The sequence below is a fragment of the Phacochoerus africanus genome, chromosome 6 (genome assembly GCF_016906955.1).
Source record: "Phacochoerus africanus isolate WHEZ1 chromosome 6, ROS_Pafr_v1, whole genome shotgun sequence".
Lineage (NCBI taxonomy): Eukaryota > Metazoa > Chordata > Mammalia > Artiodactyla > Suidae > Phacochoerus > Phacochoerus africanus.
The window spans coordinates 93,833,483-93,860,357 of NC_062549.1; the positions used below are offsets into that span (position 1 = coordinate 93,833,483).

Here is a 26,875-nt window from a genome sequence, read left to right on the forward strand (position 1 = left end):
GGGTTGGGGGGGGAGCTGTCGAGGTAGCGTGTGTGTAAGTGTGTGCGCGCGAGTGTGTGTGAGTGTGTTTGGGGGCGGGGGCGGGAAGTATGTGCCCAGTCGGCGGAACCTCCCCGGAAAGGACCTCTTTGAGCGCATGGTGGCAGCAGTACTAGGCGGCCGTCCGGACAGCTCGAAGGGGGCACCACGGGCGCGGGCCGATCCCCTTAGAGGCCTCTGGGTCTCGCCTCCCTACTTTGCCTCGCTCGGTCGCTTCCTCGCTTCCTCCCTCCCTCCCTCCCTGCCGGCTGGCGGAGGGATCTGCCTCTCCCAACGCCGCAGCCTAGCTTGGGAGGGCGCTGGGGTGGGGGCCGACCCGGCCCGGCCCGGCCGGCCCGAGGGAAGCGAGGGGCGGGGCCGCGTCCCCGGGACCGCCCCTGCTCCGGCCCCGCCCCTCCGCCCCCACGGGTTCCTCCCATTGGCCCCCCAGCCTGTCCATCATCCCCGTCCCCCCACCCCTCAAGCTAGGCTGAGCTGTGCCTACGTCGGCCTCGACTCCCGGGGGCTGGAGGAGTTACCTTTGGAGCCCGAAAGGAGGAAGGAAGCAAAATATCAACAACAGCCGAGGCGGCTCGGGCGCTCGGCCCCAGTCCCTCGCCTGCCGGCCGCCCGCCTGCCCGCCCTCGCGCCCACGACGGGGGCCCAGGCCCCCCGGCGCAGCCCAGGGCCCGCGCGGACGCCGGCCTCATTTATTATTCCCCTCGCCCGGAGCTGCGGCTTCCAGGTGCTGAAAAGCCCCAGGACTTAGGGGCGAGGGCTACCCCCTCCCAGCCGTGACACCCCCCTTCCCCCAGCGGGGCCGGTGAGTAGAGAAAAATAATGCTCCTGCCGCTTTAAGAGGCCCCCTCCCCCACCCCATCCTGGGGTTGGGGTGGAGGGTGGTCTAGACCGTCCCCCTGAGAGGTGGGATGGGGTGGCCTCTTGGGTTTGGGAGGAACTCGCGGAGCGGGCTGTGTTTTCTTGTGGCGTTGGTGGAAGATTACATGGGGGACTGTTTGGGTGAGGGAGTCGGCTCTGGGGGACAAGTGGAGTGGGCTGTAATTCCCTTGGGTGTCGGGGTCGGGGTGGGGACGGGTGGCTTGGGGGCGCGCCGGTCTGTTGGTGTCCGGGGGTTAAGGCGGCCTTCGAGCGGTCTGGGAAGGGGCGCCATCCTCAGAGGGGGTCTCCGGTGACAGCCGGGAGCGACTGACATTTTAACAGCCGGCCCTCCCTCCCTCTCCCTCCTCGAGCCGCCTGTTCCCTCCTCCTTGGCCCGAAATGGTGCAGAAGGGGGCCTGAGAGGGCGGCGGGAGGGTGGGGGCGGGGGGAGCCGCAGCTGTTTGGGAAGCGGGGGAGGGAGGGGGGATGTTGTTCAGATGACACCGGGGTGGTGGGTTGGGGTGTGTGAGTGTGTGTGTGTCCCGGGCCCGGGTTTGCCCGGTGCCTGTGGAGTTGGCACTCAGAGTTAGCACGGAGGTGGGCACGCAGGACCCTTTCTTGGGACCTCCTAGTCTGCCTCCGAGACCCCTGCTCTGGTTTGTCTGTAGCCCCAGCTGGAGAACCCCCGGCCAGAAGTTTGCAGCTGTTAAACATCTGGGCAAGAGTTCTCCAGTCCGAACTGGGTTGGGAGTGGGGGTCCAGGGAGTGAGGGGCATTTCGGAGGGTGGGCCGAGGAGACTAAGATGCATGTAGTCTCTTACCCTCCTGCCAACCCCTTTTCTGTCAGGTTCTTACGGGGTCTCCCTTCCCCTAGTGATTCTGGCTAATCTCTCAGTGGCCTCCTGAGGTCTCTCCCCAATGAAAGGAGGGCTCCTGAGTGTGGGCCCCCTTGGAGGCACTGACTAGGTTATCCCAGGTTTGTCCTTTGAGTAGGAGGTTCTCCCTGCCTCCTCTTAAGCAGCCCATTGTTGATGGGTTGGGGGAGGGTACAGTAGGTGGAGCCTGTGTCCCCCTTCTCAGTGCCTAGGCCCCTTTTGAGGTCTCCTCCTAGGCCTGGTTTCTTTGGTTTTGGGGGGGTGGCCCTCCCTTGCCCCTTCCCTCATCCCCGCAGTGGGTCTCCTAGGCAATTCAGGGGCCATTCTGGACTCTGGGAAGTTTACCGTCTGGGGCGGTGACCTTGGGCTGCTCTGGCCTCCAGATAGCAGGGGAGCCCAGGCCAGCAGGAGATAGGGTGTTTTGAAATTAGGGAGCTGTCCACCTCCCACTCTCCCCAAAATCCCCAACAGGGAAGTCTTCATAGTCAAGGAGAGAATTGAAAAGGCACATGTCAGTGTTCACAGATGTCCACCCGCCTGTGGCCACCGGGTCACACCCGCCCCAGGACTTAGCCTGGCTGTCCCAGCTCCCACGGCCTGCCTGGGAATGAATTTCCTTCCTGTGGTTTCCCAGTGTGTTAGGCCAGGAGATGGGGGTGGGGTGGGATCAGTATGAGGGTGGCTGAGGACCCATTTATGTGGGGTGATGGGGGGATCGCTGGAGCTTATATGTAGCTCTTTCCCCGCTTGCCCCAGCACAGGGATTTGGACCCTTGGGCCTCAGTGGTCATATGCTCTTTGTTGTAACTCTCCTGCCACCCCCTCCCCCAACACAGCCCGTCTGCGTTTGTATGTGTGTGTGTATACATATGCGTATACATATGTGTGTGTGTGCGTGTGCATTTGTAAGGAGAAAGGTCTCTGTTTTCTCTGGGGAAAGGAAGAGCTTTCATTTATGCTCCTTTAGAGACCAGAGAGGTTGAGTTTTTTACCTGAGGTGACACAGTAAATCTGTGTCAGAGCTTTAGTCCAACCAGCACTCTTTCAGGCGAGGCTTCACATCATCGAGAGACCATAGAGAAGCAGACACAGTCCTTCCCCTTGGAGGCTCTGGTCCAAAGGGAGAGGCAGGACCCTTGGGTTGGTGGATGGGCATGGGAGGTTGGGCTAGAGCTTCTGTCTGTTATAATACCCAATGCCCAGAACAGAGTAGTGGAGAACTTGGGAGGGTGTCAGGGCTGCCCATTATCCACCGTAGTCTATACCTGCTGTCCCTGGACTGGAGGGCCCTGGGCTTCCCAGCTCTGCACCTCTTGGCTCCTGGCTCTTCTCATAGGCCGGGAGATATGATAGTCTTTCTGGCTGCTGTTACATAATCTCTCCAGAAGGTGTTGTTTTTTTTTTTTTTTTTCTCCCAGTTTTTCCTGGGTCTTTCCTGGGAGGTGTGATGGGGAGAAGGTGGAGGGTAGACCCTTCCCCACCCCCAGGTTGGGGCTGGAAGTTCAGTAGCAAGAAGCCCCTGAGGGGAACAAGAAAGAGGAGGCCTTGGAGTTAGGCCCTCATTGATTGTGACCTAGCCCCTCCCACCCTCCTCCCAGATCCTACCCTGGGAAGGGCTCTCTGCTGTGGGTATTCCCTGGGCCTTGTGCCTCCAGAGAGGCCTGCTTCTCGGCTCATCCTTCATCCTTCTCCTTCTGGCCCCTGTCCTCCCTGGTTGGTTTGGGGGTCCAGAATCTCAGTGCTTAGCCTGGCCCGGCATGGGTGGGCCCTACATTGGGCTCTTTGCCACCCACTTCTGTAACTCTGTAGGGGCAAGAGGAGTCAGGGACAAATGAGTGGGTCCAGCATTTCCTGAGTTGTATTTAGAACCACACCTCCTGGTTCTCTGCCCCTCTAGTCCACAGGATGGTGGCCTTACTGGAGAAGGGGAGTTGGTGGGGGATGGGTAGTAGTGGCCTCAGCCTCTTGGGAACAAGTCTGAGTCTGTTTTTATCTGGGCTTTCTATGCTGGTGTGAGATCAGACAAGGGACTAGACCCCATCATCAAGGGTCAGGTTCTGGGTCTTGCGGCACTGTGGTGGCGGGTTCTCCCCATCCCTTGGGAACATGGCTGGGACTCTCCTGGTTTGAGGCAATTATCTTCCTTTTACAGGGAAGGAGGAGATGGTGGTGGGGCCGGCATAGCCTCAGCATCACTGTAATCGCTGGTAGCTTTTATGAGCCAATCATGGGGCCGGAGTCCAGCGAACCATCTTTCCTTCTGTCCCAGTTTGGTGACTTACTCATGGGGAGGTATTAGGTGCTAGTGGTTCTGTTTCTGTTTGTGGTTGATGTCCCTCCGTCTGTCCACAACTACAGCAGGCAGAATGGAGCTTAAACTTCAGGAAAAACTTCTCATTGGTGGTAGAGGGGAGAGAAAGAGCTCTAACTTGGCTTAGGAAAGATGGGGATCTCAAAGCACTTTCTTCTCCATTGACTCTTGGTGGCTCTGCTGAAAGGCCTTGAACTTTGGCCTAGTGGGGATGGTTACTGTTTGGCTCCTAGAATATTTATTCCCCCCCCCCCCTACTGCTTAGGACTCAAAGTATCCTGAGGAGAGTTTGTCCTGGAACTGCAGGCTGGCTCGCCTTTGGGTTCCTTTCCCCTGGCAGAGGGATGGGTGGGGGCCCCATGCAGGCTGGCATGCTCAGATGCACCTGGAAGGTCCTTAGCATTTAGTGGCGCGCATGCACGGAGGTGTGCGGGGCATACACATGGGTGTTTAGACACCCACAGAGCAGCTGCACCCTGTAGGGGTGGGGGTAGTGAAAGGCAAAGATGATTAAAGATTGGAGACTGGGCCCGGGGTGAGGGGCCTGAAGGTGAGAGGACAGAAGCATGCACAACTCTGAGGAGAGGAACGTTGACTGGAGTAAGAGGCGCTGAGGTTAGACCTAGAGCATGGCGTGTGAGTTGGGGGACCCTGGCTGACTTTCGTCACTGCCCCTAGCAGCACTCCACTCCATCCCTGCCACCATTTAGTCCTCTCTGTGGCCTTGGCTCAGCCTGTTTTGGCCCCTCACACTGTGTGTCCTTGGGGAAGTCCTCTTTCCATATGTACAGGGGTTTCACCCAGCCTTGTGGTGAGCAGAGCACCTGGATGTTTTGGTGGTTTGTCACCGGTCTCTGTTGCCCTCCCCACTCACCCTGAGGAGCAAGGCCTTGCTGAGGTATCAGGCTTGTGTCTGAACCCTCAAGCATTTTGGGGCAGACTCCTGCCCTGGTAATCACCAGGGCCCTTTGCATCTGATGTTTCTTTCTTCTGCAGCTGTGGCTACAGTCTCCCGTTCCTGGGAGCCTAGCCATGCTTCTGGCTGGTCCTGCTGGGCATGGAAACAGGAGGCTCGTTCGCTGACTGCACAGGACCCTGATAACCTGGGGTTAGGGGGTGGCGGTTGTGCCTACTGTCTGATCTCTCTCCTCTCTCCTGTGGGCTGGGAGGGGAGGGCCTTCTCTGGAGCTCTGGCCTGTGGCTGGCCTCACCCAGGCGGGACCATATTTACTCATTTAAACTCACCCTCCCAGGAGGCTCTGGGCTCTAGGCCTGGTCACTGACCTTGGCTTGGTGCCTCTGGCTGGGTGCTCTGGCCACTCCCCTAGGACTTGGAGACACCAAGGAAGCATATAGAAAAGGAGCTGTTTTTGCCTCCATGGACAAGAGCATTTACTTTCAGACCATACCCCAGTCATCCTATTTTCCAAGACACTTTGGAGACCAAACACTAAAACTTTTGAGATCCCTGGGGATTGGAGAAAGGAAACGTCCATTTGTTGGGTCCCTGTGTGCCAAGCTCTGTGCTGGGCATGGAAACATAAGAAGACTTGTTTATTTCTCTCCACACTAGGTTTTTTGGTTTTTGTTTTGTTTTGTTTTTTGTCTTTTTAGGGCCACACCCAGGTATGTGGAGGTTCCTAGGCTAGGGGTCCAGTCGAACCTGTAGCTACTGGCCTACACCACAGCCACAGCAACACCCAGATCCTTAACCCAGTGAGCGAGGCCAGGGATCAAACCTGTGTCCTCATGGATGCCAGTCAGACTTGGTTCCACTGAGCCACAGCGGGAACTCCTCCACACTTTTTTATAACTGGGGAGACAGAGTTAGAGATTTAAGTAACTTGCTCAAGCTTTCCCAGTTAGGAGGAGTTAAGGGCTTTTGTCCAAGGTTAAGGGAAGGATCCTGCTCTGCAGGAGGAGCGGTGGAAGAGGAGGCCCAAGGAGTCCTGGGAGGAGACTGAGGGTGTATTGAAGGGAAGAATGAACCCAGTAGGAGTCCCTGGTAGGAGGGCAGAGAATTAGTTGAGGGGGGACAGGATTTGATCCTGGGAGAAGGTATTGTTTTCTGATTGAGTGCCATGGGAGAAAGCCCCCAAAGCAGGGGTAGGAAGGCAGGAGCCAGTGACACTCAGAGACCCCTCCTGGGTACCAGTATGTACCCTCTAGAGCCGCTGCATGCGATGGATGAAGAGAGAGCCTAGATCGGGAAAAACTTGAGCCACGAGAGCCCGGGGCTTGTGTGAAGGCAGGAGGCATGGCTGACTTGAGACTGCCAGGCCTGGGGATCAGGGAATCTGCTCTGGAAGGAAGGTGCTGTCACTCCTCAGGAGGGAGACCCTGCCTGCTCTTGGCCTAGGTTGGGGGGGGAAGTGCTCTGCCCAGTAGTCAGCCCACCTCTGCCACTTATTCCTGGTGACCTTGGGCAAGTCCTTGCCCATCTCCAAGTTGGTTTCCGTTTCTACGAAACAGAGAAGCTTCCCCCTTGGAAAGGGAGGAGGTCCCATGGGAAAACCGTGGAGTGGGTGCTCGGAAAGTGGCTGCATTCTTCCTTCCAGATAGCAGCTCCACTGTGGTCCAGGACCTGCCTGCGAAGGCAGCCGTCCAGAGGTGGGGTCAGGGCAGGCAGTGTCCCGGATGGGGACCTGATGTGAGGGGGACTGAGGAGGAAGCTGAGCCCCTCTCTGCCCTCCCCAACCAGCTGTCTCCTTGTCTCAGAAACTGCCCCCTCCACACTTCACCCCAGAGTCTCCCCAGATCCTTCTGGCTGCATGCTTCCTTATTCCTCAGGATTTCCCTGCCCCCACCCTTGTCAGCAAATACTTGGGATTGAGGGTTGGGACTGAGAGAGAGCTCATCCTCCAGCCTCAGGGGAAGACATACGGTGGGAGTGGGAGTGGTTGGGGAGAAGGGGGTTGGTTTCTATGGAGTCTTTCCACTCCAGTGGGGTCAAGGACTGTGGAGGGAGGGGGATGGAGCAGCTGACCTCAAACCTTTCAAGCCATGTTAATGGCTGGGGCTGGACCAGGAGGAAGGGCTGATCCTGAAAGGGGTGCTGCCGGCCTTCCCAGTCGCATCTCCCTTTGACCTCTGAGCCCTTTTCCTCCACCCCCACAGCTGCCTGCCTCTCCGCTGACTCCCTTATGTGGACCCCATGGCACGCCGTGGGGCCCGGGCTGACTGGGTGGGGACAGGTGTCCTGGCCCAGCTGTTCCCTCTTGTCTCCCCCACCTGTCAGCCCAGAGGGTGGGGAGCTGACAGGGAGCGGAGAGGAGGAACCCCTTTGGCCTCCTCACCTGCTCCCTGGGGTGGGGCCCTCATTGTAAAATGTAGCAGAGGGATTGAGAGTAGACAGCAGGCAGGACTTCCCGCTCAGAGGGAGGAAAGCTCCTGATGTAGGAATGGCAGAGGCAACTGGGTAGACTGGGATCCTAGCTGGCAGAAATCAGAGGGGGCTCTGCCCAATATCTTCATGAAAGGGGAAGAAGCTGGGTATTGGTGAGGGGCATGAATCAAAACTGGGGACAAGTATTTGCTTAGATACATGCAGGTACCATCCCCACTGCCTGCCAGTGTGGCGGGGTGAGGGGCCTGGGTGGGGGGGGCACTCCATCTGGCTGGGCATCTTAGCCTCACCTGGCACCTTTCCTGAAAGCAGCAAGCTAATCCTGTAAGAGCTGCCTGGCTGGCCGCCTCAGCAGGCCCACGCAGCCGCACTGCCCTCCCTCCCATGCCAGGGGCTTAGAGGACTGTCCTTTGAGTCCGAAGGAGATCCAACTGCCACCCTAAGCGGCCCCTTTAAATCCTCAGTGGCTTCCCGAGGTCATGATGTCTCTAGGAGGATTTGCCTTCCCTGATTGGATTGGCCTCTTTTTGGGGGTGGGGGGTGCCGTCTGTAGTTGTAGTTGGACACATCGCATTCTGATCCTTTACCTTCCCTTCCATCAGAACTGGGGCTGTCCAGGCGGAAGGCCCAGGCCTCTGGCCTCTCTCCCATCCCTCCTGGTCCCCATGGCCCAGCAGTCAGGACCCAGACCCCCTTCATCTGCTTCAGCCAGAGCCTCTCTTCTATGAATGGGAGAAAGAATCTTGCTCCTTTAAACAAGGGGACAAGCTGCTGCCCTGGAAGAGGGTACTCTTCTGAGACTGTCTCCTGCCTGCTTTTCTCCACTTTGTCCCTCTTCAGCTTGGTCTTCCTTTGGCCAGGATCCCACACCCCATCGTCTTCCCAGGCCCTCATTTCCATGGGCAGTCCCTCTCCTGATCTAACCATCAGCCCGCCCGCTGCAGTGGCAGGCAACCCAGACCCAGCACTGGTGGCATTATGCTCACCCCAACGGCTCTCAAGCTGACCCGCCCCCAAGGCCCCAGCTGCCACTTTCACTTCTGTCTCCTGAGACCCCAGAGGGAAGTTGGGTGGGGAGGTGGAAGGTGACACACTAACCGTCCCAACCGCCCCACCTCTCCTCAGCCAAGGCTTCGGGTGGCCAGGGGCCCCTGTCCACCACTCTCATGTAGATCACTGGAATGGGCTTCGGTTGCAGGGGAAGGGTTGGCTGCAGTGGGAGGAGGGATGGTGGTTAGGTAGCAGGAAGGACTTCCCGGGATAGGAGACCACAGCTTGGCATCGTTGTTTCGGAGGGTATGACTGGAAGCGTAGATACCATAACTGGACAAATAGAGGTCAGTTTGACCTCTTCAAGGTAGGCAGGAGATTGGTCATCTTCTAGTTCCCCTTGGTTGGACTCTAATGCTGGGGCTGCCATGCCCTCCCAAATGTTACCAGCTGCCCATGCTTGGTCTGGTAACTTGTGACAAAGGAAATTTGAGCCCCAGAGACTGCTTGAGTCCAGAGACTCAGACCTGGGAAGTCCTTCTGTAGTCTTACCTCTGTCTTGCCTGCTATACTAAGCCATTTTCTCTTGTTTTGTGCTCCTGGGATTGGATTTTTAAAAACACAGAGCTAGTAAAGGACAATCCACACCCCATCCTACTGCTTACCTAACCTTGACACTAAAGAGGGGAACAGGGTTTTTCTTTTGGGGAACCAGCTTTGGAGCCATCACACTTTACCCCACGGATGTTATCAAATTCTTCTAGCTGCAGTGCTTACTTGTTCCTCATAATTACACCTCCTCCCCTCAAATCAGAGGACCTGAACAGGAGTGGAGGATCCAGCTAGACTGAGAGCTCTAGATAGCACCACTGGATCAATTCAGGAATGCTTTCTTGGAGGAGAAGGATGGGACTGGAGACCTGAGGTGCCAGGAACTCCACTTGGGGTCCCTACATGCCTAGGGATGCTGGGTGGGGGTGGCTCCGGTTCTGGAATGGGAAGTAGAACTTGATGAAATAAGGTCAGAGCCACTATGCAAATCTCCATGCAAATGAGCAGTAGTGAGTCATTACTGATCAGCCTGCTGGGTGGAGCATGAAGGCTCAGTCTTGGGTTCCAGAGCTGGTCCCACTAATGACTGTGACAGTGACCTTGGGCCTGTCACTGCTCTAACCAGAATTAGGACCCCAAGCCCCTGGGTCTGATTGGCACTCTAGGTGTGTGAGGGGATTGGGATGGCAGAATCTATGCCGCGGCCAGGGCCTGTGTGCCCCACCTGGCATTTTCCCTGGGGGACCATGAGCCTCTGTCAACCCTTGGCCATCTGTTGTGGGGGTTATCATTCTGAAAGCACCCCCCTCTTCACCACATCGGGCCTGTTCCTCCTCTCTTCTAGCCTCCACATCGCCCTCCCCTCCTAAGCTGGAGGACAGGGGACCTAACCAGGCCGTTTCTTCTGTTACCTCTCCATGGAATCACACAGTCCTGACTTCCCTTCCTTTTGAGCCTCTATAAAGAGCACAGGAACAGGAGTTCCCATCTTGGCTCAGTGGTTAACGAGCCCAACTAGTACCCATGAGGACAAGGGTTCGATCCCTGGCCTCGCTCGTTGCCATGAGCTGTGGTATAGGTTGCAGACGCAACTCGGCTTTGCCATTGCTGTGGCTGTGGTGTAGGCCAGAGGCTACAGCTCCGATTCGACCCCTAGCCTGGGAACCTCCACATGCCTCGGGAGTGGCCCTAAAATGACAAAGAGGCAAGAAAAAAGAGCATAGAAACAGGAACAGACTGTCTAGGCTGGAAGGGCTCTTGGGTACCTAGTCCACTCCATCTGCCCATCGTACTGGCCAGTGGGATGAACCCTGGAAGGGGCAGTGACTTAGTCAGGGTTACCTAGTGAGTTAGGGCCAGGGCAGGGACTAGAACCCAGGCATCTAGAATCCCTACCTACAGTTCTCGAATTTCCCTGGACTGTTCATTGCCCTACCTCACCCACCCCTTTTCTGCTAGGACTCAAAATCCTCGTACCCCCAAATTCTTCCTGAGGCCAGGCCTGGTGGCTCCAGGAACTTGTGAGGGTTGGGGTAGTTCCTTAGAGCCAGCGCAGACGCCACCAGGGAAAGGTCAGAGCTGGGCTGGGAAGTGCTGGAGGTTGGGGGTGGGGGTCTGGCGGCTGCCTTTGTAGGGAGCCATGCACCCTTACAGCTGCTACAGGAAGGATGAGAGCTAGACTACAGGAAGGACAAGCTGGGGTGGGGAAGCAGAGGAGGCGGCTCAGGAGACAGACCCTCACTGGAGAGGCATCTCCTGGGCAGAGAACAGGATGACCCTATCCCAGGAGACTTGCCAAGGAGGAGAGGGCGGGAAGCCTAGGGTGGGGCTCGGGAGAGTTGTCCAGCGGAAGCCAGAGGGAGGGCTCCCAGCCCTGCTCCTGACACTGGGTGCTCCTCTTGGCAAGTTGATTCCTGTCCCTTGAGCTGAGGCTGCAGTGCCTGCCTCCACTTGTGTTCCTAGGGCGCCCGGGACCTGAGACCCCCCTCCATCTGCCCCAGGTCCAGCCTTCTTGGACTGGTCCTTCCCTCCCTCCCCCAGCCCAGCAACCCGCCCCCAGGTCCCTTGTCGGTGAGTTAAAATTAGCTCAGTGCCCAGACTAAAAATAGCCCCTGCCCAACCCTGAGGCTGCTGGGCTGGGGGAGGGGAGTCCCTGAGGGAGGGGAAGATGGTGGGAACCAGGGGTTTGGGTAGTAAGCCTGCCAAATAGAACTTTGAAGGGAGGAGGAGCATCAGGGATGGCTACCTGCCTGGCCTTTGCCTTTGAGAGCAGACCCTAGAAGACCTCTGGGGTGAATGAAGAGCTGCCATGTGGGAGGGGCAGCAGAGAGGGGGCAGAGAAAAAGGAGATCGGAGAGGAATGAGAAGCAGTGTGTGGGGTAGAAACAGGCTGGTGGCGGGAGAATTGGGCTGTGGGCGGGAGGGAGGACAGTGTAAGACCCCAACAGTGCCTTTGCCCAGACTTCCAGGGGAGGGTAATGCCCCCTACCTCAGGGCTTCGGAGAGTGTGAAGCAAGGGCTCTGTGCCTGCCCCAGAGGCTGCGAACCCAGGACTGTCCCGCCTGGGCCCCATCTCTTGGTGGTCCCTGAGCTCCCCTTCCTGCCCGTCTTCCAGAGTGCCTCACATATGTCTCTTAAAGGGCGGCAGTTCAGAGAGTGGCCAGGAAGGTTGTGGGCCTTTGGGTGGGGTGGGTGTGGAGGCAGTAGGTAGCCAGGGTGTGGCGAGGGCCCCTGGGCTGTGGGCTCACCTCTGCCCACTCTCAGGGCCTGCCTGCCTTCGAGCCTGGACCTAGCCAGAGCCTCAAGAGCTGAGAGGCTCCATCTGGGCCAGGTCTGCATCCAGTCCTGGCCTGCCCCGAGGGCCTCTTTGCCTCCCTGTGCTCGCCCTCGGCCCTGCCCTTCCCTTGTCTGTCTCTTGGCAGGACTGTAAGTGTTCAGAGGGCAGGGACGGAGTCCCGTTGAGTTATGCCCACGCGCTAGGCCTAGTATCAGGGCCGTGCAAGCAGTTGTTGAACCTGCCTCTTGTTCTCTACCCGTTTCTCTCAGAATCATCGTCTCTGTCTGGCCTCCTGCCTCTCCCTCTCTCCTCTGGCCCTCTCCTGGTCCTCCTCTACCCCCAACTCTGCCTTCCTCTCTACCTCTTTTTCTCTGTCTCTTTTCCTGAGTCTGTGTGTCTGTCCCCCTCTGCCACCCCCCTCTGTGTCTGCCTCACCCACGCCTCCTCCCTCGTTAGTGAGCAGGCTGCTTGAGGCCGCCCGACTGTGGGGGTGACAGGTGGATTGGATTGTCACCCCCTCCCCCAGCGCCTGCTGCTTATTTCATGCCCTGCAGCCCAGCCACAGGGAAGGGGCGGGAGGAGGGATGACAGCTGTCTCCAGCGCCTCCTGCCTTCCCCTCCAGTTCACAGCCTGCAGCCCTGAGCAGCCTGGGAGGAAGGGATGAAGGGCTTGCCTAATGAGAGGTGCCTTCCTCACTGTGTGGAAGAGCAGGGTGTGAAGCCCATTGCTCTGTGACGGGGGCTGCTCCCTCAGCCTCTCTGGGCAGCTGCTTCCGTTTTGACTTGCACTGGTGTGGCAGCTCTGAAAGCAGATGCTCTGCAGTTCCTCTGAGCCTCTGGGCCACTGGGACAGAGGACGGATATGGGTGGAAGGTGTAGGGGAGAAGGGGAGGTAGGCAGTCCCCTGACAGCAGCAGGAGAGGAGGTGGAGGCCAGCCATTGGAAGGTGCTTCTCCTGCAGCTCCCCCAGGAAGGGCAGCCCTGCTGCAAGTGCAGCTCTGGGAGGCTGCCCTGACCACTCCCCCCACTCCTCTTGCTGGCCCCCGGCCACCCTCACACAGGAACTGAGATAGCATCATTCTGAAACCCGAGAATGGTTTGAATATTGCTCAGGTACCAAGAGGTGTTACATTGGGGGAGGCCGGAGCCTCTTACCTCTCCCATGCCCCCTTCAAACCATGACCCCCTTTAGGGTACATTTTCTATATCATTTGCAACTCATTTGCACGTAGATACAACCCACATGTCCCTATTGGGGCTGTAGCCCATCTCAGAAAAATGGTTGTCCGTGGGGTCCTTCAGGGTCCTGCACTGTTTCTGGTCCCCTCACTTAGCCTCTTTCCTTGTCAAGAGTGTTGTCAGATGAGCCTCCTGCCCCGCGTCCTCTCTGCTCTCCATTTGCAGAGACTGCTCCTCAGCCACCCTTCTCCACAGACGGTCTGTGCCTGCCTCCCTGGGGCTCAGCCCAGCTGCCGTCCTCCTCCCTCCTCGCTCCTTCTGTCTCTGTTGGGGGAGGCCCTATCTCTTCCTTCCCCCACTCCTCACTCCCCAGGAGGTCCACCCTCCTCAATCCTGTCCTGCCAGTGCTACTCCAGGTGGGTGAATCAGAAGCAGCCAGAGCCTTTGAGGGGGTACTTTCAGTGACACTGTTGCTGCCAGCCCAAGGAGTCATAGCTGTGGCCCAAGGTCAGGACTAGGCGGGCCTGGGGACATCAAGAGCAGGAAAGCCATCCTGGATAACCCCCTGTCTCCATGGCAGCCCTAAGCCCTCCCAAGCCTTTTGGCTCCAGAAGAAGCAGCCAAAAACTAGCCCATCTGGGAGGGCTTCCTAGAGGAGGAGCAGGCTGGAAAGAAGAAGAGGAATGGGGCCCGGCCAGGCAAGGAAGAAAAGGCTCACATCTGGAGAACAGATGCCCAGGCCTCTGGCTCCTGGCAGTTGGTTGGGTAATTAGGCAGAGGGCTAATTAAGGAGGTCCAGGTGTTCATTAAAACCTCCCTAATTGGATAGGAGGGAGGCTTGGACAGGATAGGCCTCCGTACCTTGGAGAGGGTCAGTTTAGGGTTCACTGTGCCCACCTGGGCCCCAGCCACCCCTTCCTCCAAAGTAGGAGTTGAGTTATGTTCTTGCATGGGAGCTTTCCAAGACTCAGCAGCGAAGTAGAATGGACAGCAGAAGGGGAAAGAGGTTAGTACAGGCTGAGCCTGCTTTGTAGGAGGGCTCCTGGTTAGATGGGAGGAGGGACTGCCCAAGGTAGGGGCATCTCCTTCTGCAGTGCTGACACACAGGTATGAGTGGCAGTTGGGAAGGGGCCATGGGAACATGGAATTATAAAGTGCTTTGGGCTACCTTCGCAGGGACTGGGGATTGACGAGGCCTGGTCTTTTTAACCCCAACTTGCCTCTGTCAAAGGATGCTCAGTGGGTCTCTGTGGCTTCCCTGTCTTCTCAGCCCTGATCCCTCTCACATCCCAGCTCCCCCAGCATGAGGCGGGGGTGGGGGGGGCGGTGTAGGAGATCAGCCAGGGAGCTGGTTACCAGGCGACAGTTGCCTAAGCAACCCCATCCTCTCCATCTCCATGTGCTCAGGGCTGCTCCTTAGAAGACTTTAGAGTCTCACTCTCTGTACCATCCAACCCGAGGGTGGGGAGGATTGAGGACTGGAATGGCAGGGGTGGTTGGAGGGTAGGTGGCGTCCAAACAGATAGGCTGCAGGCACAGCTGGGAGAGGAAAGGTTCTGTCATCACAGAGGATAGAGTGAGAGGAGCTGGTCCTGCAGCAGGACTGACAAAAGTGAGACCCCAGGAACACCTCTGCTCACAGGGTCACAACGATGAAACCGTTCTTTCTTCCTTTCAGCAGGCATTTCCTCATCTCCTCCTCACAGGAGCTAGAATGGTAAAGGAGATAGATGTGGTTCCTGCCCTCTTGAAGCTTCAGTCTCCTAGCAGACCAGGCATTAAATAGAAGCACAAAATTGTTATTATTTACAATCATGACAAGTGCTACAAAGAACAGAACAGACCACTCTGAGAGTCAGTGATTGGGAGAACCAGAGGAATGAGGTTGGACAGTACAAATGACTTTTCTGAGGAGCCTGAGAGTAAAGAGAGGGATCTCTCCCAGCTTGACGGGAAAGATAGCACTGGCCATAAGCTGATAGAGGTTACATATCACCAGAAATTTGCCGATGAACGAAAGGTGCCAAGGAGATAGTAAAATGATAGAGGGATGGAAGGTGGATGCTCTGAGCCAGGAGAGGGTGACAGTGCCTGTGTTAACCAGTCTAGATTGGGGTTTCCAAGGCCAGGCCAGAGACTCATTTATTTTTTTATTTTCTATTTTATTTACTTATTTTTTTAACTTTTAAATTTTTTTGCTTTTTAGGGCCATGCTTGCGGCATATGGAGATTCCCAGGCTACAGCTGCCAGCTTACACCACAGCCACAGCAATGCCAGGCCCAAGCCTCGTCTGTGACCTACACCATAGCTCCGGGCAACGCCAGATCCTTAGCCCACTGAGTGAGGCCAGGGATCAAACCCACAACCTCATGGTTCCTAGTCAGATTCCACTGCACCACGACAGGAACTCCCAGAGACACGTTCTAAAAAACCCTCTTCTTAGTCCTCCTTTGCCCTCAGTGTCCCTTCCCACCTTCCCTGCCAAGCCTATACTACTGCAGATGTGGAAAATACAGCCTTTGGAGGCAGGGGAGTTGCAATCCTTGGGCTGGAGCCTTTGCAGTGGGTGTTGGCAGAGGTTGGGGTCACAGGCAAGGGATGGGGTTTCTGGAGCTGGTTCTGGGTCCAGACGTCTGCTCAGCCAGCTCAGGGTTGGCTGGGCTGGTGTTGGTGATGTAGGTGGACAGAAGGAAGCCCAGGGCCTATGGAGCACCTTGAGGATAAAGAGGAAGACAAGGGGGTTTGGAGAGTTCTCCCTGGGGACAGAGAGAGAAGGGTGGAGGGTCTTTATAGGAGTGGGGAAGGGAGCTGCATTGTTTCCTGAGGATACCTGGACAGAGCAGACACGCTCTTTCCAGCTGGGCGAGGGAAAGTCTTAGTAACAGAAGGGGTGGGGAGAGCTATTCCTGACTCCTCCCAAGTCCATAGGTTCCCTGCCTTTCCTCTCTCCTTCCCTCAGTGGCCGAGATGCCAGGGCTGAACTTTGGCTTCTATTATGGAACCTTGGGGGGCCATGATTGTGTGGATATGTAAAGGTTCCAGGAAAACTCTGCAGCCACTGGAAATGGGGACTGCGAAAGGGCTTCCTAATTACAGGTGTCTGTCATCAAACACCCCAGGAACACCTCTGCTCAGATCGGGTAGGGGGAGTGAAAGCCCACCTTCCCGGACTGTGCCGTGGGGCCACTGGTAGGGACTCTGTGGAAGGGGAACTCTGGAGAGGAGGGCTGGACTTCTGTGGTCTCAGCTCCTCCCAGGACCCCATCGGGGTGGCTTTAGAAAGTACAGGCCCTGTACTGCTGTCTCCCTCCCTCCACCATCTCCTTCTGTTCCTTCTCTGGAATCCCAAAGCCCAAAGGGCCCTGGGGTCATCTTGTAGCTCCATCCTGGGCCCTTCCAGTCTTTCCTAGCCTGTATGCTGTTTATACCTGAGAGCCTGTACCTTCCTGCCTCAGGCTGGGCTGCCATCCTTGTGCTTCCTTCCCTCCCGTGGTCCATCATGTTTCCATCCTGGCTCTGGAACTGGAGCTCTTCAAGCCGTGCTCGCTCTATAGGTGTATTGGGACAGGGATCCCTCTACCTGGTGCCTCTGTCCCTGTGACTGCCAGTGGCCTCGTTCCTGCATGGCAGTGGTTCTGTTCTGTTTTGTTTTTTTCTTTTAAGGGCAACACCCACAGCATCTGGAGGTTCCCAGGCTAGGGGTCCAATCAGAGCTACAGCTGCTAGCCTATACCACAACCACAGCAATGCCAGATCCGAGCCGCATCTGCAACCTACACCACAGCTCACAGCAACAGCGGATCCTTAACCCACTGAGTGAGGCCAGGGATTGAACCCACGTCCTCTTGGATACTAGTTGGGTTTGTTTCTGCTGAGCCACAAAGGGAACTGTATTTTCTCTGTATGCTCTGAGTTGAACAAGGTTGGGTTCTAGACATGGTCCATTCCTCTAGAATAGGAGTTGGCAAACTGGCCCATGGGCCAAATCTGGCCGTGCCTATTCTTATAAGTCTGGATTTACTGGGGGCATAGCCACACTCCTTTTAAACATGTTGTCTACAGCTGCTCTCGTGCTGCAGTGGCTGAATTGAATAGACTGTACAACAGAGACTTGTAAGGCCTGCAAAACCTGAAGTACTTATTATTTGGCCCTTTACAGAAGGAATTTACCGACCTCTGGTCTAGAGGAGTGGTTTGTTTGTCAGTTTGTTTAAAGCAGCAGAATCCTTTCCTCAAACCAGAAATTTAGGCCAAGGCCCACCGAGTAAAGCAGAGGGGTGTAGAGGAGGCCTGGTTAAAGGCAGATGGGGGTTCTGCAGCCCAAGTCCTACTCTGGGACTTCAGGCTCCAGACTTCCCTGAGTCAGGTAGGAGGACCTGTGCTCTAGACCTGCTCTGCCATGTTCTTGAGCCAGGAGTGCCGACACTCCCATTCTGGCAGCAGTACACTGTGCTAGTTGGTCACAGCCTCCTTGGCAGCTGTGCACTCGGTATGTTCTCTGCACGGGCCCCGCAAGGGAACTTCCATCCTGGGCCACTGGGGTAGTTGGTGAGCCCAGGTGTCTCTATTCCAGTGGGCTCTGGGGAGAAGGGGGAGAGTGAAATGTTTTTTAAGATCCAGACCCTTAGAAGCCGGGGAACTCCCTGCTTGTATTCTGTCTAACCTAGAACCTGAGGGCAGTGATGCTGGTGTGGAGAGAGCCTGGAGCAGGGTCCTGGGCTCTGAGTGAGTTTCAGCTTGTACCTGGCTGTGGCATGCCATGCCTCAGGTGGCCGCCATTCCCTCATTTTGAGGATGGGGCTCAGGGGCTGCCAGCTTCTCACAGGGATGCTGTGAGCCTGGCCCCTGTGCCCAAGGAGCAGGGCTGAGGGTTGCCAGGGCTGACAGTCCTCTTGTGACCCTCTTTACCCAGGAGGCTGCGCAGAAGGTGTCCTGCAGACCATGAACTGAGAGCGCTGGTCCGAGACCTTTCATGAGCACAGTGTAAGGCGTGCCGAGACCCATCACCCAGCGATCCCCTCCCCTCCCTGGCACTGAGGATCCTAGAGAAGATGGGGAGGAAAAAGATTCAGATCCAGCGAATCACTGATGAGCGGAACCGACAGGTGAGGGGGTCCTGGAGCCTCACAGGGTGGATGAGGGCAGCCAGCCGGCCTTGGCCTCCACTCCTTCCAGCCACTCCAAGAGAGCTTCCTGGAAGAAGGGGGCTCTGGAGTCTTTTATGGAGGGGCAAGGGCTGAGTTAGACGAAGCGGAACCCCTACCTCTCTGCAGCTCTTAGAACCACCAAGACTCATCTGCTGCTGCAACCAGGCAGACCTGCGCCCCCACCATAGGCAAGACGCAAGCCTCAGGGCATGCCCATGCACTTCCCCTTTTCTCTTCCTACCCCAAGGAAAGAGCCGGCCAGCCCTTCTCTTCTCCTTCCCTGACCTCTGTTTAGCCCCCAGCGCAGAGGAGTGGAGTTCTGTCCATCTGAATCCCCTGCCTTCAGTGAATTGGCTCAGGCTGTGTCTCGGCAGAGGGGTACTGCCCTGTTCCTTCCCCAGACCAGGGGTTCTTGAGAACAGCGTTGTGTTAGCCCGAGGCAAAGGCTATGACCAGCTGTCTGTAGGCTGGGACTCCTGGGCTGGCCGTGACTGAGCCAGACCTGGCCACCCACCCGCCCACCTACAGGTGACATTCACCAAGAGGAAGTTCGGGCTGATGAAGAAGGCGTATGAACTGAGCGTGCTCTGCGACTGCGAGATCGCGCTCATCATCTTCAACCACTCCAACAAGCTGTTCCAGTACGCCAGCACGGACATGGACAAGGTGCTGCTCAAGTACACGGAGTACAACGAGCCGCACGAGAGCCGCACCAACGCCGACATCATCGAGGTGGGCCCCCCCCACCCCCCCGCCCCCGCACACGGACCCCACCCCTGCCTGGAACTGCACGTCCTGTGCCCAGGCAGTGTGCACACTCAGACCTGCCTGGGCACACACGCGTGTACACCTGCTCCATGAAGCTCCTCACCTGTGTGCACACACATACAAACCCACATCCTCTCACACAGACCCCCGGCAGGAGAAGGAAGGAGGGGAAGTGAGGTGGATGTCAGGGGCGCTGCTCCCCCAGCCTACCCTGACCCCAGCCCGCTTAGAGCCACCCTCTTTACGTCTGTCCAGCACGACACGACGTTTCTGCTCTATCTTTTCTCAAGTTCCCTCTTTCCTTTCTTCACCATCTTTTGGTATGCTCCTGCGTCTGACGCTTCCTTTCTCTGTCTTTCTCATTTCCATCCCTCTTATGCTGTCTCTTTCCCTTTGTGGGTCCCGGTGGCTCTGTTTTTCTTTCAAAGAGAGCTGACATTGTGAACTGCTGAGGGACGTGGGCTTTGGAATTCAGCACCGGCCTTGACTGGCCATGCGGCCTTGGGCAGGTGGTTAAGCTTCCCTGAGCCTTGGTGCCCACTTCCACAAAATGGGGCCAGTGCCTGCTTTGAAGGGTGTTATGTGAATTGAATGAGACAGCCCAGTTCCTGCTTCTCACGGTGCGGGTACGGGACCTGTGCCGATGAAGAGGGTGCCCGAGAAGCCACAGGCCTGCCTTCCTGGGGCAAGACTTTCACTCAACAGATGCGGAGAAAATTCCTTTATTTTATGTTAGAGAAGACGGATTTACTCTAGACTAGAATGTAAAATTTGTGTTCATTTTAAAGCGAGAGCAGGTATCTTTGAGGATGTTTAGAGCATGGAGAGGGCAGCTTTGGGGTGTCCCCAGACCCACCAGGTGTGCGTGTCCTCCTTTGCGTGGTTGCGCAGGAGAAACTCTGGCCCTGGGCAGGGACAGCGCGCCAGGTGGTGCGGAGTAGGAACTCCGTAAATGCAAAGACTTGTTTTGCCTTCCTCCTTCTTACTCTTCTCCCTCTGTCTCTATTTCTGTTTGTCTCTCCCCTTCTAAGCGGAGCCCAGGAACTGAGCCAGGCAGAGTTAGTCCTGACTGCCTTTCCCTGGGGAGCGCTCTGCCTTCTGGCTGGGGCTCACCTTAGTGGGGACAAGCAGGGGCTGGCTCAGAGCACCAGCCCCTCAGCCCATCCCCCAGAAATACACCCCCCCCACCCCCCCCACCCCATCACCTTGAAAACACCTGTTCCTGTGCTGAGTGCATTCCCTGGGTTAGGCCCACCTTCCACACGTCCCCTGTACTTTGATGCCTCTCCTACCAACCACATGGTCACATGGCCTCTAGGAGGGGAGGGAGACCCTGAGGGAGGGGCTGGGGGGATGCTGGGAACCCTGAGGAAGGAGGTGAGGGGGACATGGGGAAGCCTCAGGGAAGGGCTGGAGGGACCGCCTCCCTGGCGGGTGGGGGAGCACCCTCACCCCCGCTGATCTTAGTGGTGCGGTTACAGACCCTGAGGAAGAAGGGCTTCAACGGCTGCGACAGCCCGGAGCCCGACGGGGAGGACTCGCTGGAACAGAGCCCCCTGCTGGAGGACAAGTACCGACGCGCCAGTGAGGAGCTTGACGGGCTCTTCCGGCGCTACGGGGTGAGCCCCACTCACTCTCTGTCTGTTGGCCCCCCCTTCCGGCCCCTTCCCTCCCAGGCGCTGCACAAGAAGCACAGGGAATGTGAAAGCCCTGAGGTGGACGAGGTGTTTGCCCTGACCCCCCAGACGGAGGAGAAATATAAAAAGATAGACGAGGAGTTTGATAAAATGATGCAGAGTTATAGACTGGCCGTGAGTAGTCGCATGGAGGAGAGCCTCTGTGGTGCATGGTGTGGCTTCGCGCCCCGCCCCGCCCCAGCCCTCGGCTGCCTCTGATGGGTGTTCTGCTCTGAGCCAAGCTGGGGCAAGTGGTGACCACTGAGGAACCTCTGACCTTGGTCGTGATAAACCGTGACCCTTGCTGAGACCCATCTTGGAGGGAGCATAAGCCGGGAGAGGCCTGGAGTGTTGCCCTCTCCAACAACAAGTGTGTAGATGACGTGAGACCCTTAAATGACAGGCAGGTAGAGGATGTGCTCTTTGTCCAGATCTGTTCTGGGGAGGGGCCCCTTTGGGCCTATTCTGACACCCCCAGCCTAAGATCCTCGAGGGCACTGTTGAGGGGAGGCGGAGACTGCTGAAGGGGAGGGCAGTGAGGTGGGAGACCACTCTGCAGCAGGCGGACGGATTCGAGACGACACATGAGGTGATGTCCCGACCCACGCACACGCCCTTGACAGTGTGTGTGCGAGTTTGGGTCTGTACTCAGGGCCTCTAACCTGCTCCCCGTGTGTCCTGCCTGGCTGAGGACTAACCCACCTCCACTAGGGGGGTTCCAGGTCTCCTGGGTTTGTCTGCAGTGAGCAGAGCCTTCTTCTCACTCTCTGGTCCAGAGCCGGGTCCCAGAACACTCCCGTCAGCATACTTCCTTGGCGGGGGTGGCAGGCACGACTCCAGGAGGGCCGAGGGCAGAGAGTGCACGCTCCTGGCCCTAGGACGCGTGGCCCAGAGACCAGAGGGAACTTGGCCTGGCCTCCCAGGCGCGGTGGGTCCAGGGTCAGAGGTCACCTTGGCCTGACCCTGCCTCTCTATCTTCTGTCCAGTCAGCTGTCCCGGCCCCCAACTTTGCCATGCCCGTCACGGTGCCCGTGTCCAATCAGAGCTCACTGCAGTTCAGCAATCCCAGCGGCTCCCTGGTCACTCCTTCCCTGGTGACATCATCCCTCACGGACCCACGGCTCCTGTCCCCCCAGCAGCCAGCACTACAGAGGAACAGTGTGTCTCCTGGCCTGCCCCAGCGGCCAGCCAGTGCAGGTGAGCGGGTTGGCAGGCGGGTAGGCGAGGTAGCAGTGAGGCGTGGTAGCAGCTTTGGGCTTCCATCTTCCGTGGTAGCTATTTCCTTTCACCAACCACAGCACTCTCTCTACGTGGCTCCTGAGGGAAGGGACTGTGACCCCTCCCCCAGGACTCACTCTGGAAGGGGGCGCGTCCTGACAGCACATGGTTCTCTTTTTCCCCCAGGGGCCATGCTGGGGGGAGACCTCAACAGTGCTAACGGAGCCTGCCCCAGCCCTGTAGGTGAGTGCAGCCTCCCTTTTGCCTGGGGTGGGGCCGGAGTCTGCCCACCCAGTGGCCTCAGGGATCCCAGGGTGGAGAGGGACCTAGATTAGAGGAGAGGAAGCTCCCAGGGCCTATGTCAGATGTAGTGTCTGAGGATTTGCGGGGGGCGGGGGGCTGCATCAGGGACATGTGGAAGTTCCTGGGCTTGTGTCGAATTGGAGCTACAGCTGCCACCCTATGCCACAGCCATAGCAACGCCAGATCTGAGCTGCGTCTGTGACTATACCGCAGCTCACGGCAGTGCTAGATCCTTAACCCACTGAGCGAGGCCAGGGATGGAACCCACATCCTCATGGATCCTAGTCAGGTTCATATCCACTGATCCACAGTGGGAACTCCTAGAGTCTGAGGGCTTTTTAAGTTCCTGGACTTTTTTTATCTATAGCAATGATTGATGTAGATGATTGGCAAAGATGTAGGCTCAGGGAATTCTAGGCAAGCTGTGAGAATTGACCGACACTTCTAGTTGGTGGAGCAGTTCCAGATTGTTCCAGTTGAGTCGGGGCATCTGGTTGGGATCTGAAGGATACGAATATCTAGCGTTGCTGATAGACAAGAGGCACAGACTCACACACAGACATTCTCACTTGTGTGGAAGTATCCAGACGTTAGAAAGTCACTTGCTAACACACATCTATGAACCACAGAAGAAAGGCTGCTCCCTTCACGCCCCCCCATCCCCACCCCCAGCAGCTGACAGCCCCTCCTGTCCTGTGCTGTTGTCCGGCTGGTGACTATGACTTCGAATGTCACCATTGACGTCACCCTGACATTCCTGCCATTCCCGGAGTGATCCGGGAATTGGGATGGAGGCAGCCACACACTTCCAGGGCAGCAGTGTGCTCTCAGGGGACAGAGCAAGGTGACACTTCTGGCTGTGGTCACCCCCACATCTCTGGGCTTTAGAATTCCCCTGTTTGGGAATTCCAAGCACCTTGTACCACCTCCTTGGCAGTATCTGGGGGGAGTGGGTGAGCACCCCTCCCTCTCCAAGGAAAAGGCCAGAGAAATGCCTGCAGGTCTTAAGCGACACTTATCAGCCCTTATGCCCAGCATGTAGAAAGTGGTTGTGTGGCCCTGGACAAGTCCTCACACCTCTGCCATCCAGGCCTTGTTTTCCTCTTCTGTAAATAGGGCCAATGACACGTGTCTTGTCCACCTCGCAGGGTTAGTGTGAGCACTAAACACAGTGATACGCCTGCGAAGGCCCTGTGTCAGTCATGGAGTGGGGAACAAATGTAAGACGGGGCTATTCTGCTAATTATTACCAGTCTAATTATGGTGGCGGCTGTGTCATCAGCCCCCCAGTGCCAGTAGCACCACTACCGCCATGGGTGAATGGCTCGTCATCCCCAGCTCCAGGCAAGGAGAGCCTTCTGAGTGGTTGATGTGCCCTGGTGATCAGGACTCTCACCGAGTCTCAACCTCCAGGCTGCCACCCTTCTCCACCATGGGTCATTGTGGGCCCTGTTGGGGGTAGCCGCTGGACTTCTTGTCACTGGAGACCAGCTCCTACCACCCAGCCCCATCACGTGTAGCTTAGGGGCAGGTGAATAATGAACCCGGTGATTGAGGAGTAAGGGGTGTTCCCCCCGCTTGCTCCCCAGACAGGGTGGTATTAGGGAGAAATTAGAGAGCTCAGCACCCACTCAAAGCCTGAGCATGATTTGGAGACGTTCTGGGTAACAGGAGTACTGGTTTGCGGGCAGTTAACAGGGCCGAGTGGTGGGTCCATGTTTTTTCTTTCACCCTCATCACCTCTCCAGGGAATGGCTACGTCAGTGCTCGGGCTTCCCCTGGCCTCCTCCCTGTGGCCAATGGCAACAGCCTAAACAAGGTCATCCCTGCCAAGTCTCCGCCCCCACCCACCCACAGCGCCCAGCTTGGAGCCCCCAGCCGCAAGCCTGACCTGAGGGTCATCACTTCCCAGGGAGGAAAGGGGTTAATGCATCACTTGGTGAGTGGGTATCTGGACCAAGGGGCAGGAGCCAGGGAATGGGAGGAAGGAGAGGAGCCGACGGCGGGAGACAGAGCCGACCTCCATAGGAGGGGTGAAGGTCAGCCAGCAGTTAGGACTTCCCGAGAGAGATCGTGGAAATTGTGGCTTTTCACGAGCTCTTCCTTCCCAGAGGGCCTTACAAGACATTGGAGCACAGGAGTACAAGCCTCAAGGGCAGCGAGAAGGGGCAGGGAGGGGGGAGTCGCTTCCCTGGTGATGACAGGAGGACGAAAGGAGGGATTGGCCATTTCAGAGAGGTGAAGGTTAGACTGAGGATCTCCTAGCTGGTGGGCATGGGGAGACAGCGTCTTCTGGAAATCAGGACAGTGAAGAGTCTGTCCTTTTAGGCTGGAGCCATCCTGCTCCATGCAAAGAGGTAGATGGGATAGCTCTGGGGGCAGCGGTGGGAGGGGAGGCTGGAGGCCGGTGACTGAACCATCCCCTTGGTTTTATTTCTGCTCCCAGACTGAGGACCATTTAGATCTGGTAAGTGAGGCTATGAGATGTTTGCTATGGCTTTGAATTCTGGGTCAGCCCATTGCTGTGAAGTCCCTCAGCATGGAGTATGTGTGTGCCTTTGTCCTTTCGCCTGTGTGCGTGGTGTGTTGTTTGTGTATTTGGTTATTTGCCAGGAGCTGTGCTCAGTGCCAAGAGGGATACGGAGGTGAACAGAGCGGGGGCGAGGGGTTAGATAGGCATGTGTGTGTGCCTGAGCAGCCACAGATGTCTTCATGTGATGTTGCATTCCCGCAGACACACTTCCCTGTGTGCGTCGCGTGCATGCGCACGGGGAGTGGCCCTGTCCTAGGCCTCAGAGGTCCCATCTCGATGTGCCCCAGGATCCCTGGGTTGGGCCCTTGGACTGGGTTAGACTGCACTTGCCCTCTTAACTCTATTCGGGCCCATCCAGGACAGGGACTTCTTTAGGAGGGGTGCCAGCCAAATAGGAAAATGGCTTTTCCAGGGGAAACTGAGGCCTAAGGCAAAGCCAGCGTCGTCCTCCATCAGGGGCTTCCCTGCCTCCCTCTGTCTTGTGCTCCTTCCTGCACACAGCCTCTCAGAGGCGTGCACAGCCCTCTTTCTCTCTCACGCATACGCACACTTACATACTCACCCTCAGCCAGGAGTGGGGCGGGGGCTCCTCCCTCCCCAGCTCCCTGACGGGAGGCCAAAGAGACTGGAAAAGGCAGGCAGGCTTTGGCGGCCAACACGGCGGCAGTTTCGGCCCCAGCGTGGAGTTGGAATAAACAAGTGACTCAGCGGCAGATGGAGCTGACAGACCCACACACGTGTGTGCATACACGCAGGCACACGCCACACCAGGCCCCGCATTCCCCTCACAGATGCCAGCACGCTTCTCCCGGGGCATGTGCTACAGTGTGATGGATGGAGGGTAGACTCTAGGGGGACTGGCCAAGAGAAGAATGGAGCCGGGGCCCATCGCAGGTGTTGGGGCCAGCATGTGTGCCTCCCTCTTCGCATGTGTGTAGGTGTGAATGAATCTGGGTGTGCATGTGTCTCTGTAAACGCACCAGTGTGTGTTTGTGTATCTAAGGGGGCCTCCATGCAGAGGCGTTCCACCTGGGCCTTGGGATTCGGGGACCCCAGCTTGTCTTTGGAATGAGGGGCCAGGATAAAGCAGCCCACCCATCTTGACAGACTGTTTGCTCTTGCAGAACAATGCCCAACGCCTTGGGGTCTCCCAGTCTACCCACTCGCTCACCACCCCAGTGGTTTCCGTGGCAACACCAAGTTTACTCAGCCAGGGCCTCCCCTTCTCTTCCATGCCCACTGCCTACAACACAGGTGAGTGTTCCTGTGACTTACAGCTGTGTGCACTTGGTCTTGGGGCAGAGGAGGGACCAGAGGGGGAACATGAGATATTCCCTTAAGGATGCCCCAATCTCAGGAAGGCTGTTGGTTTATGGGGAGCCCCCACCTAGTTAAGGTTGTCAGAATTAGCAAATAGTAACATAGGATGCCCACTTGAATTTGAATTTTAGACAGAACAGTGAATGATTTTTTTTTTAAGTACAAGTATCATTTAGTATAAGAAGTATGTCTCAAAGACATACTCGTGCAAAAATTACCAGTTGTTTTTTCTGAAATTGAAACTTCAATGGGTATGGGTATGCCTCCCCCTCTTCTTTCTTCTTACAGTTCCACCCACGGCACGTGGAAGTTCCTGGGCAGGGGATTAAATCTGAGCCACAGCAACACCAGATCCTTTAACCCACTCTGCTGGGTGGGGGATCAAACCTGTGCCTTTGCAGTGACCTGAGCTTCTGCAGTTGGAGTCTTAACCCACTGCACCACAGCAGGAACTCCCTGCCTTATTTATTTATTTATTTTCCTTTTTACGGCCACACCTGCAGTGTATGGAAGTTCCTGGGCTAGGGGTTGAATCGGAGCTGCAGCTGCTGCTGTATGCCACAGCCATACCCACGTAGGGGGATCTGAGCCACATCTGCGGTCTATGCTGCAGCTTTGGGCAATGCTGGATCCTTAACCCGCCAAGTAAGGCCAGGGATCGGGCCTGCATCCTCATGGACACTATGTTGGGCTCTTAACCCACTGAGCCAGGATGGGAACTCCTGCCTTATTTTTTAAGGGACCTAATGGAGAAGGAAAGCCCTGTCTTTGAGGAGCTGCCCATCTGAGGTGGACTTGAGCAGCAAGATGATCCAGGCCGACCAGGGTCGGGTGTGGGGAGGGCTGCGTGCTCTGGTCTCCTGGGGGAGAAGAATAAAGGAATGAGAGAGACAGGGAGGCTGGGGAGGCCCAAGAGGAAGCATGGTCAGTGAGATTTATCCGGCTTCCTGGGAAAGCCAAATAGGGAGGCCAGGGTGGGGCAG

General features: G+C 56.9%; 1 protein-coding gene across 5 annotated transcripts in view; it reads left to right on the top strand.

The window, feature by feature from the left end:
- Positions 1-490: 490 nt before the first annotated feature.
- MEF2D (myocyte enhancer factor 2D) overlaps positions 491-26,875 on the top strand; it is a 34,982-nt gene continuing 8,597 nt past the window's right edge. The window contains exons 1-9 of one of the 5 annotated variants that reach the window (XM_047784304.1): positions 491-841; positions 17,840-18,032; positions 18,603-18,806; positions 20,519-20,653; positions 21,505-21,715; positions 21,923-21,979; positions 23,788-23,978; positions 24,486-24,506; positions 25,697-25,826. In XM_047784304.1, the coding sequence (XP_047640260.1) occupies positions 17,979-18,032; positions 18,603-18,806; positions 20,519-20,653; positions 21,505-21,715; positions 21,923-21,979; positions 23,788-23,978; positions 24,486-24,506; positions 25,697-25,826 (1,003 nt within the window). In that variant the 5' untranslated portion in view covers positions 491-841; positions 17,840-17,978. Of the gene's footprint in view, positions 842-17,839; positions 18,033-18,602; positions 18,807-20,323; positions 20,462-20,518; positions 20,654-21,504; positions 21,716-21,922; positions 21,980-23,787; positions 23,979-24,485; positions 24,507-25,696; positions 25,827-26,875 lie in introns of all 5 variants that reach the window. The other 4 variants (XM_047784303.1, XM_047784306.1, XM_047784307.1 and 1 more) reach the window with 4 other exon arrangements.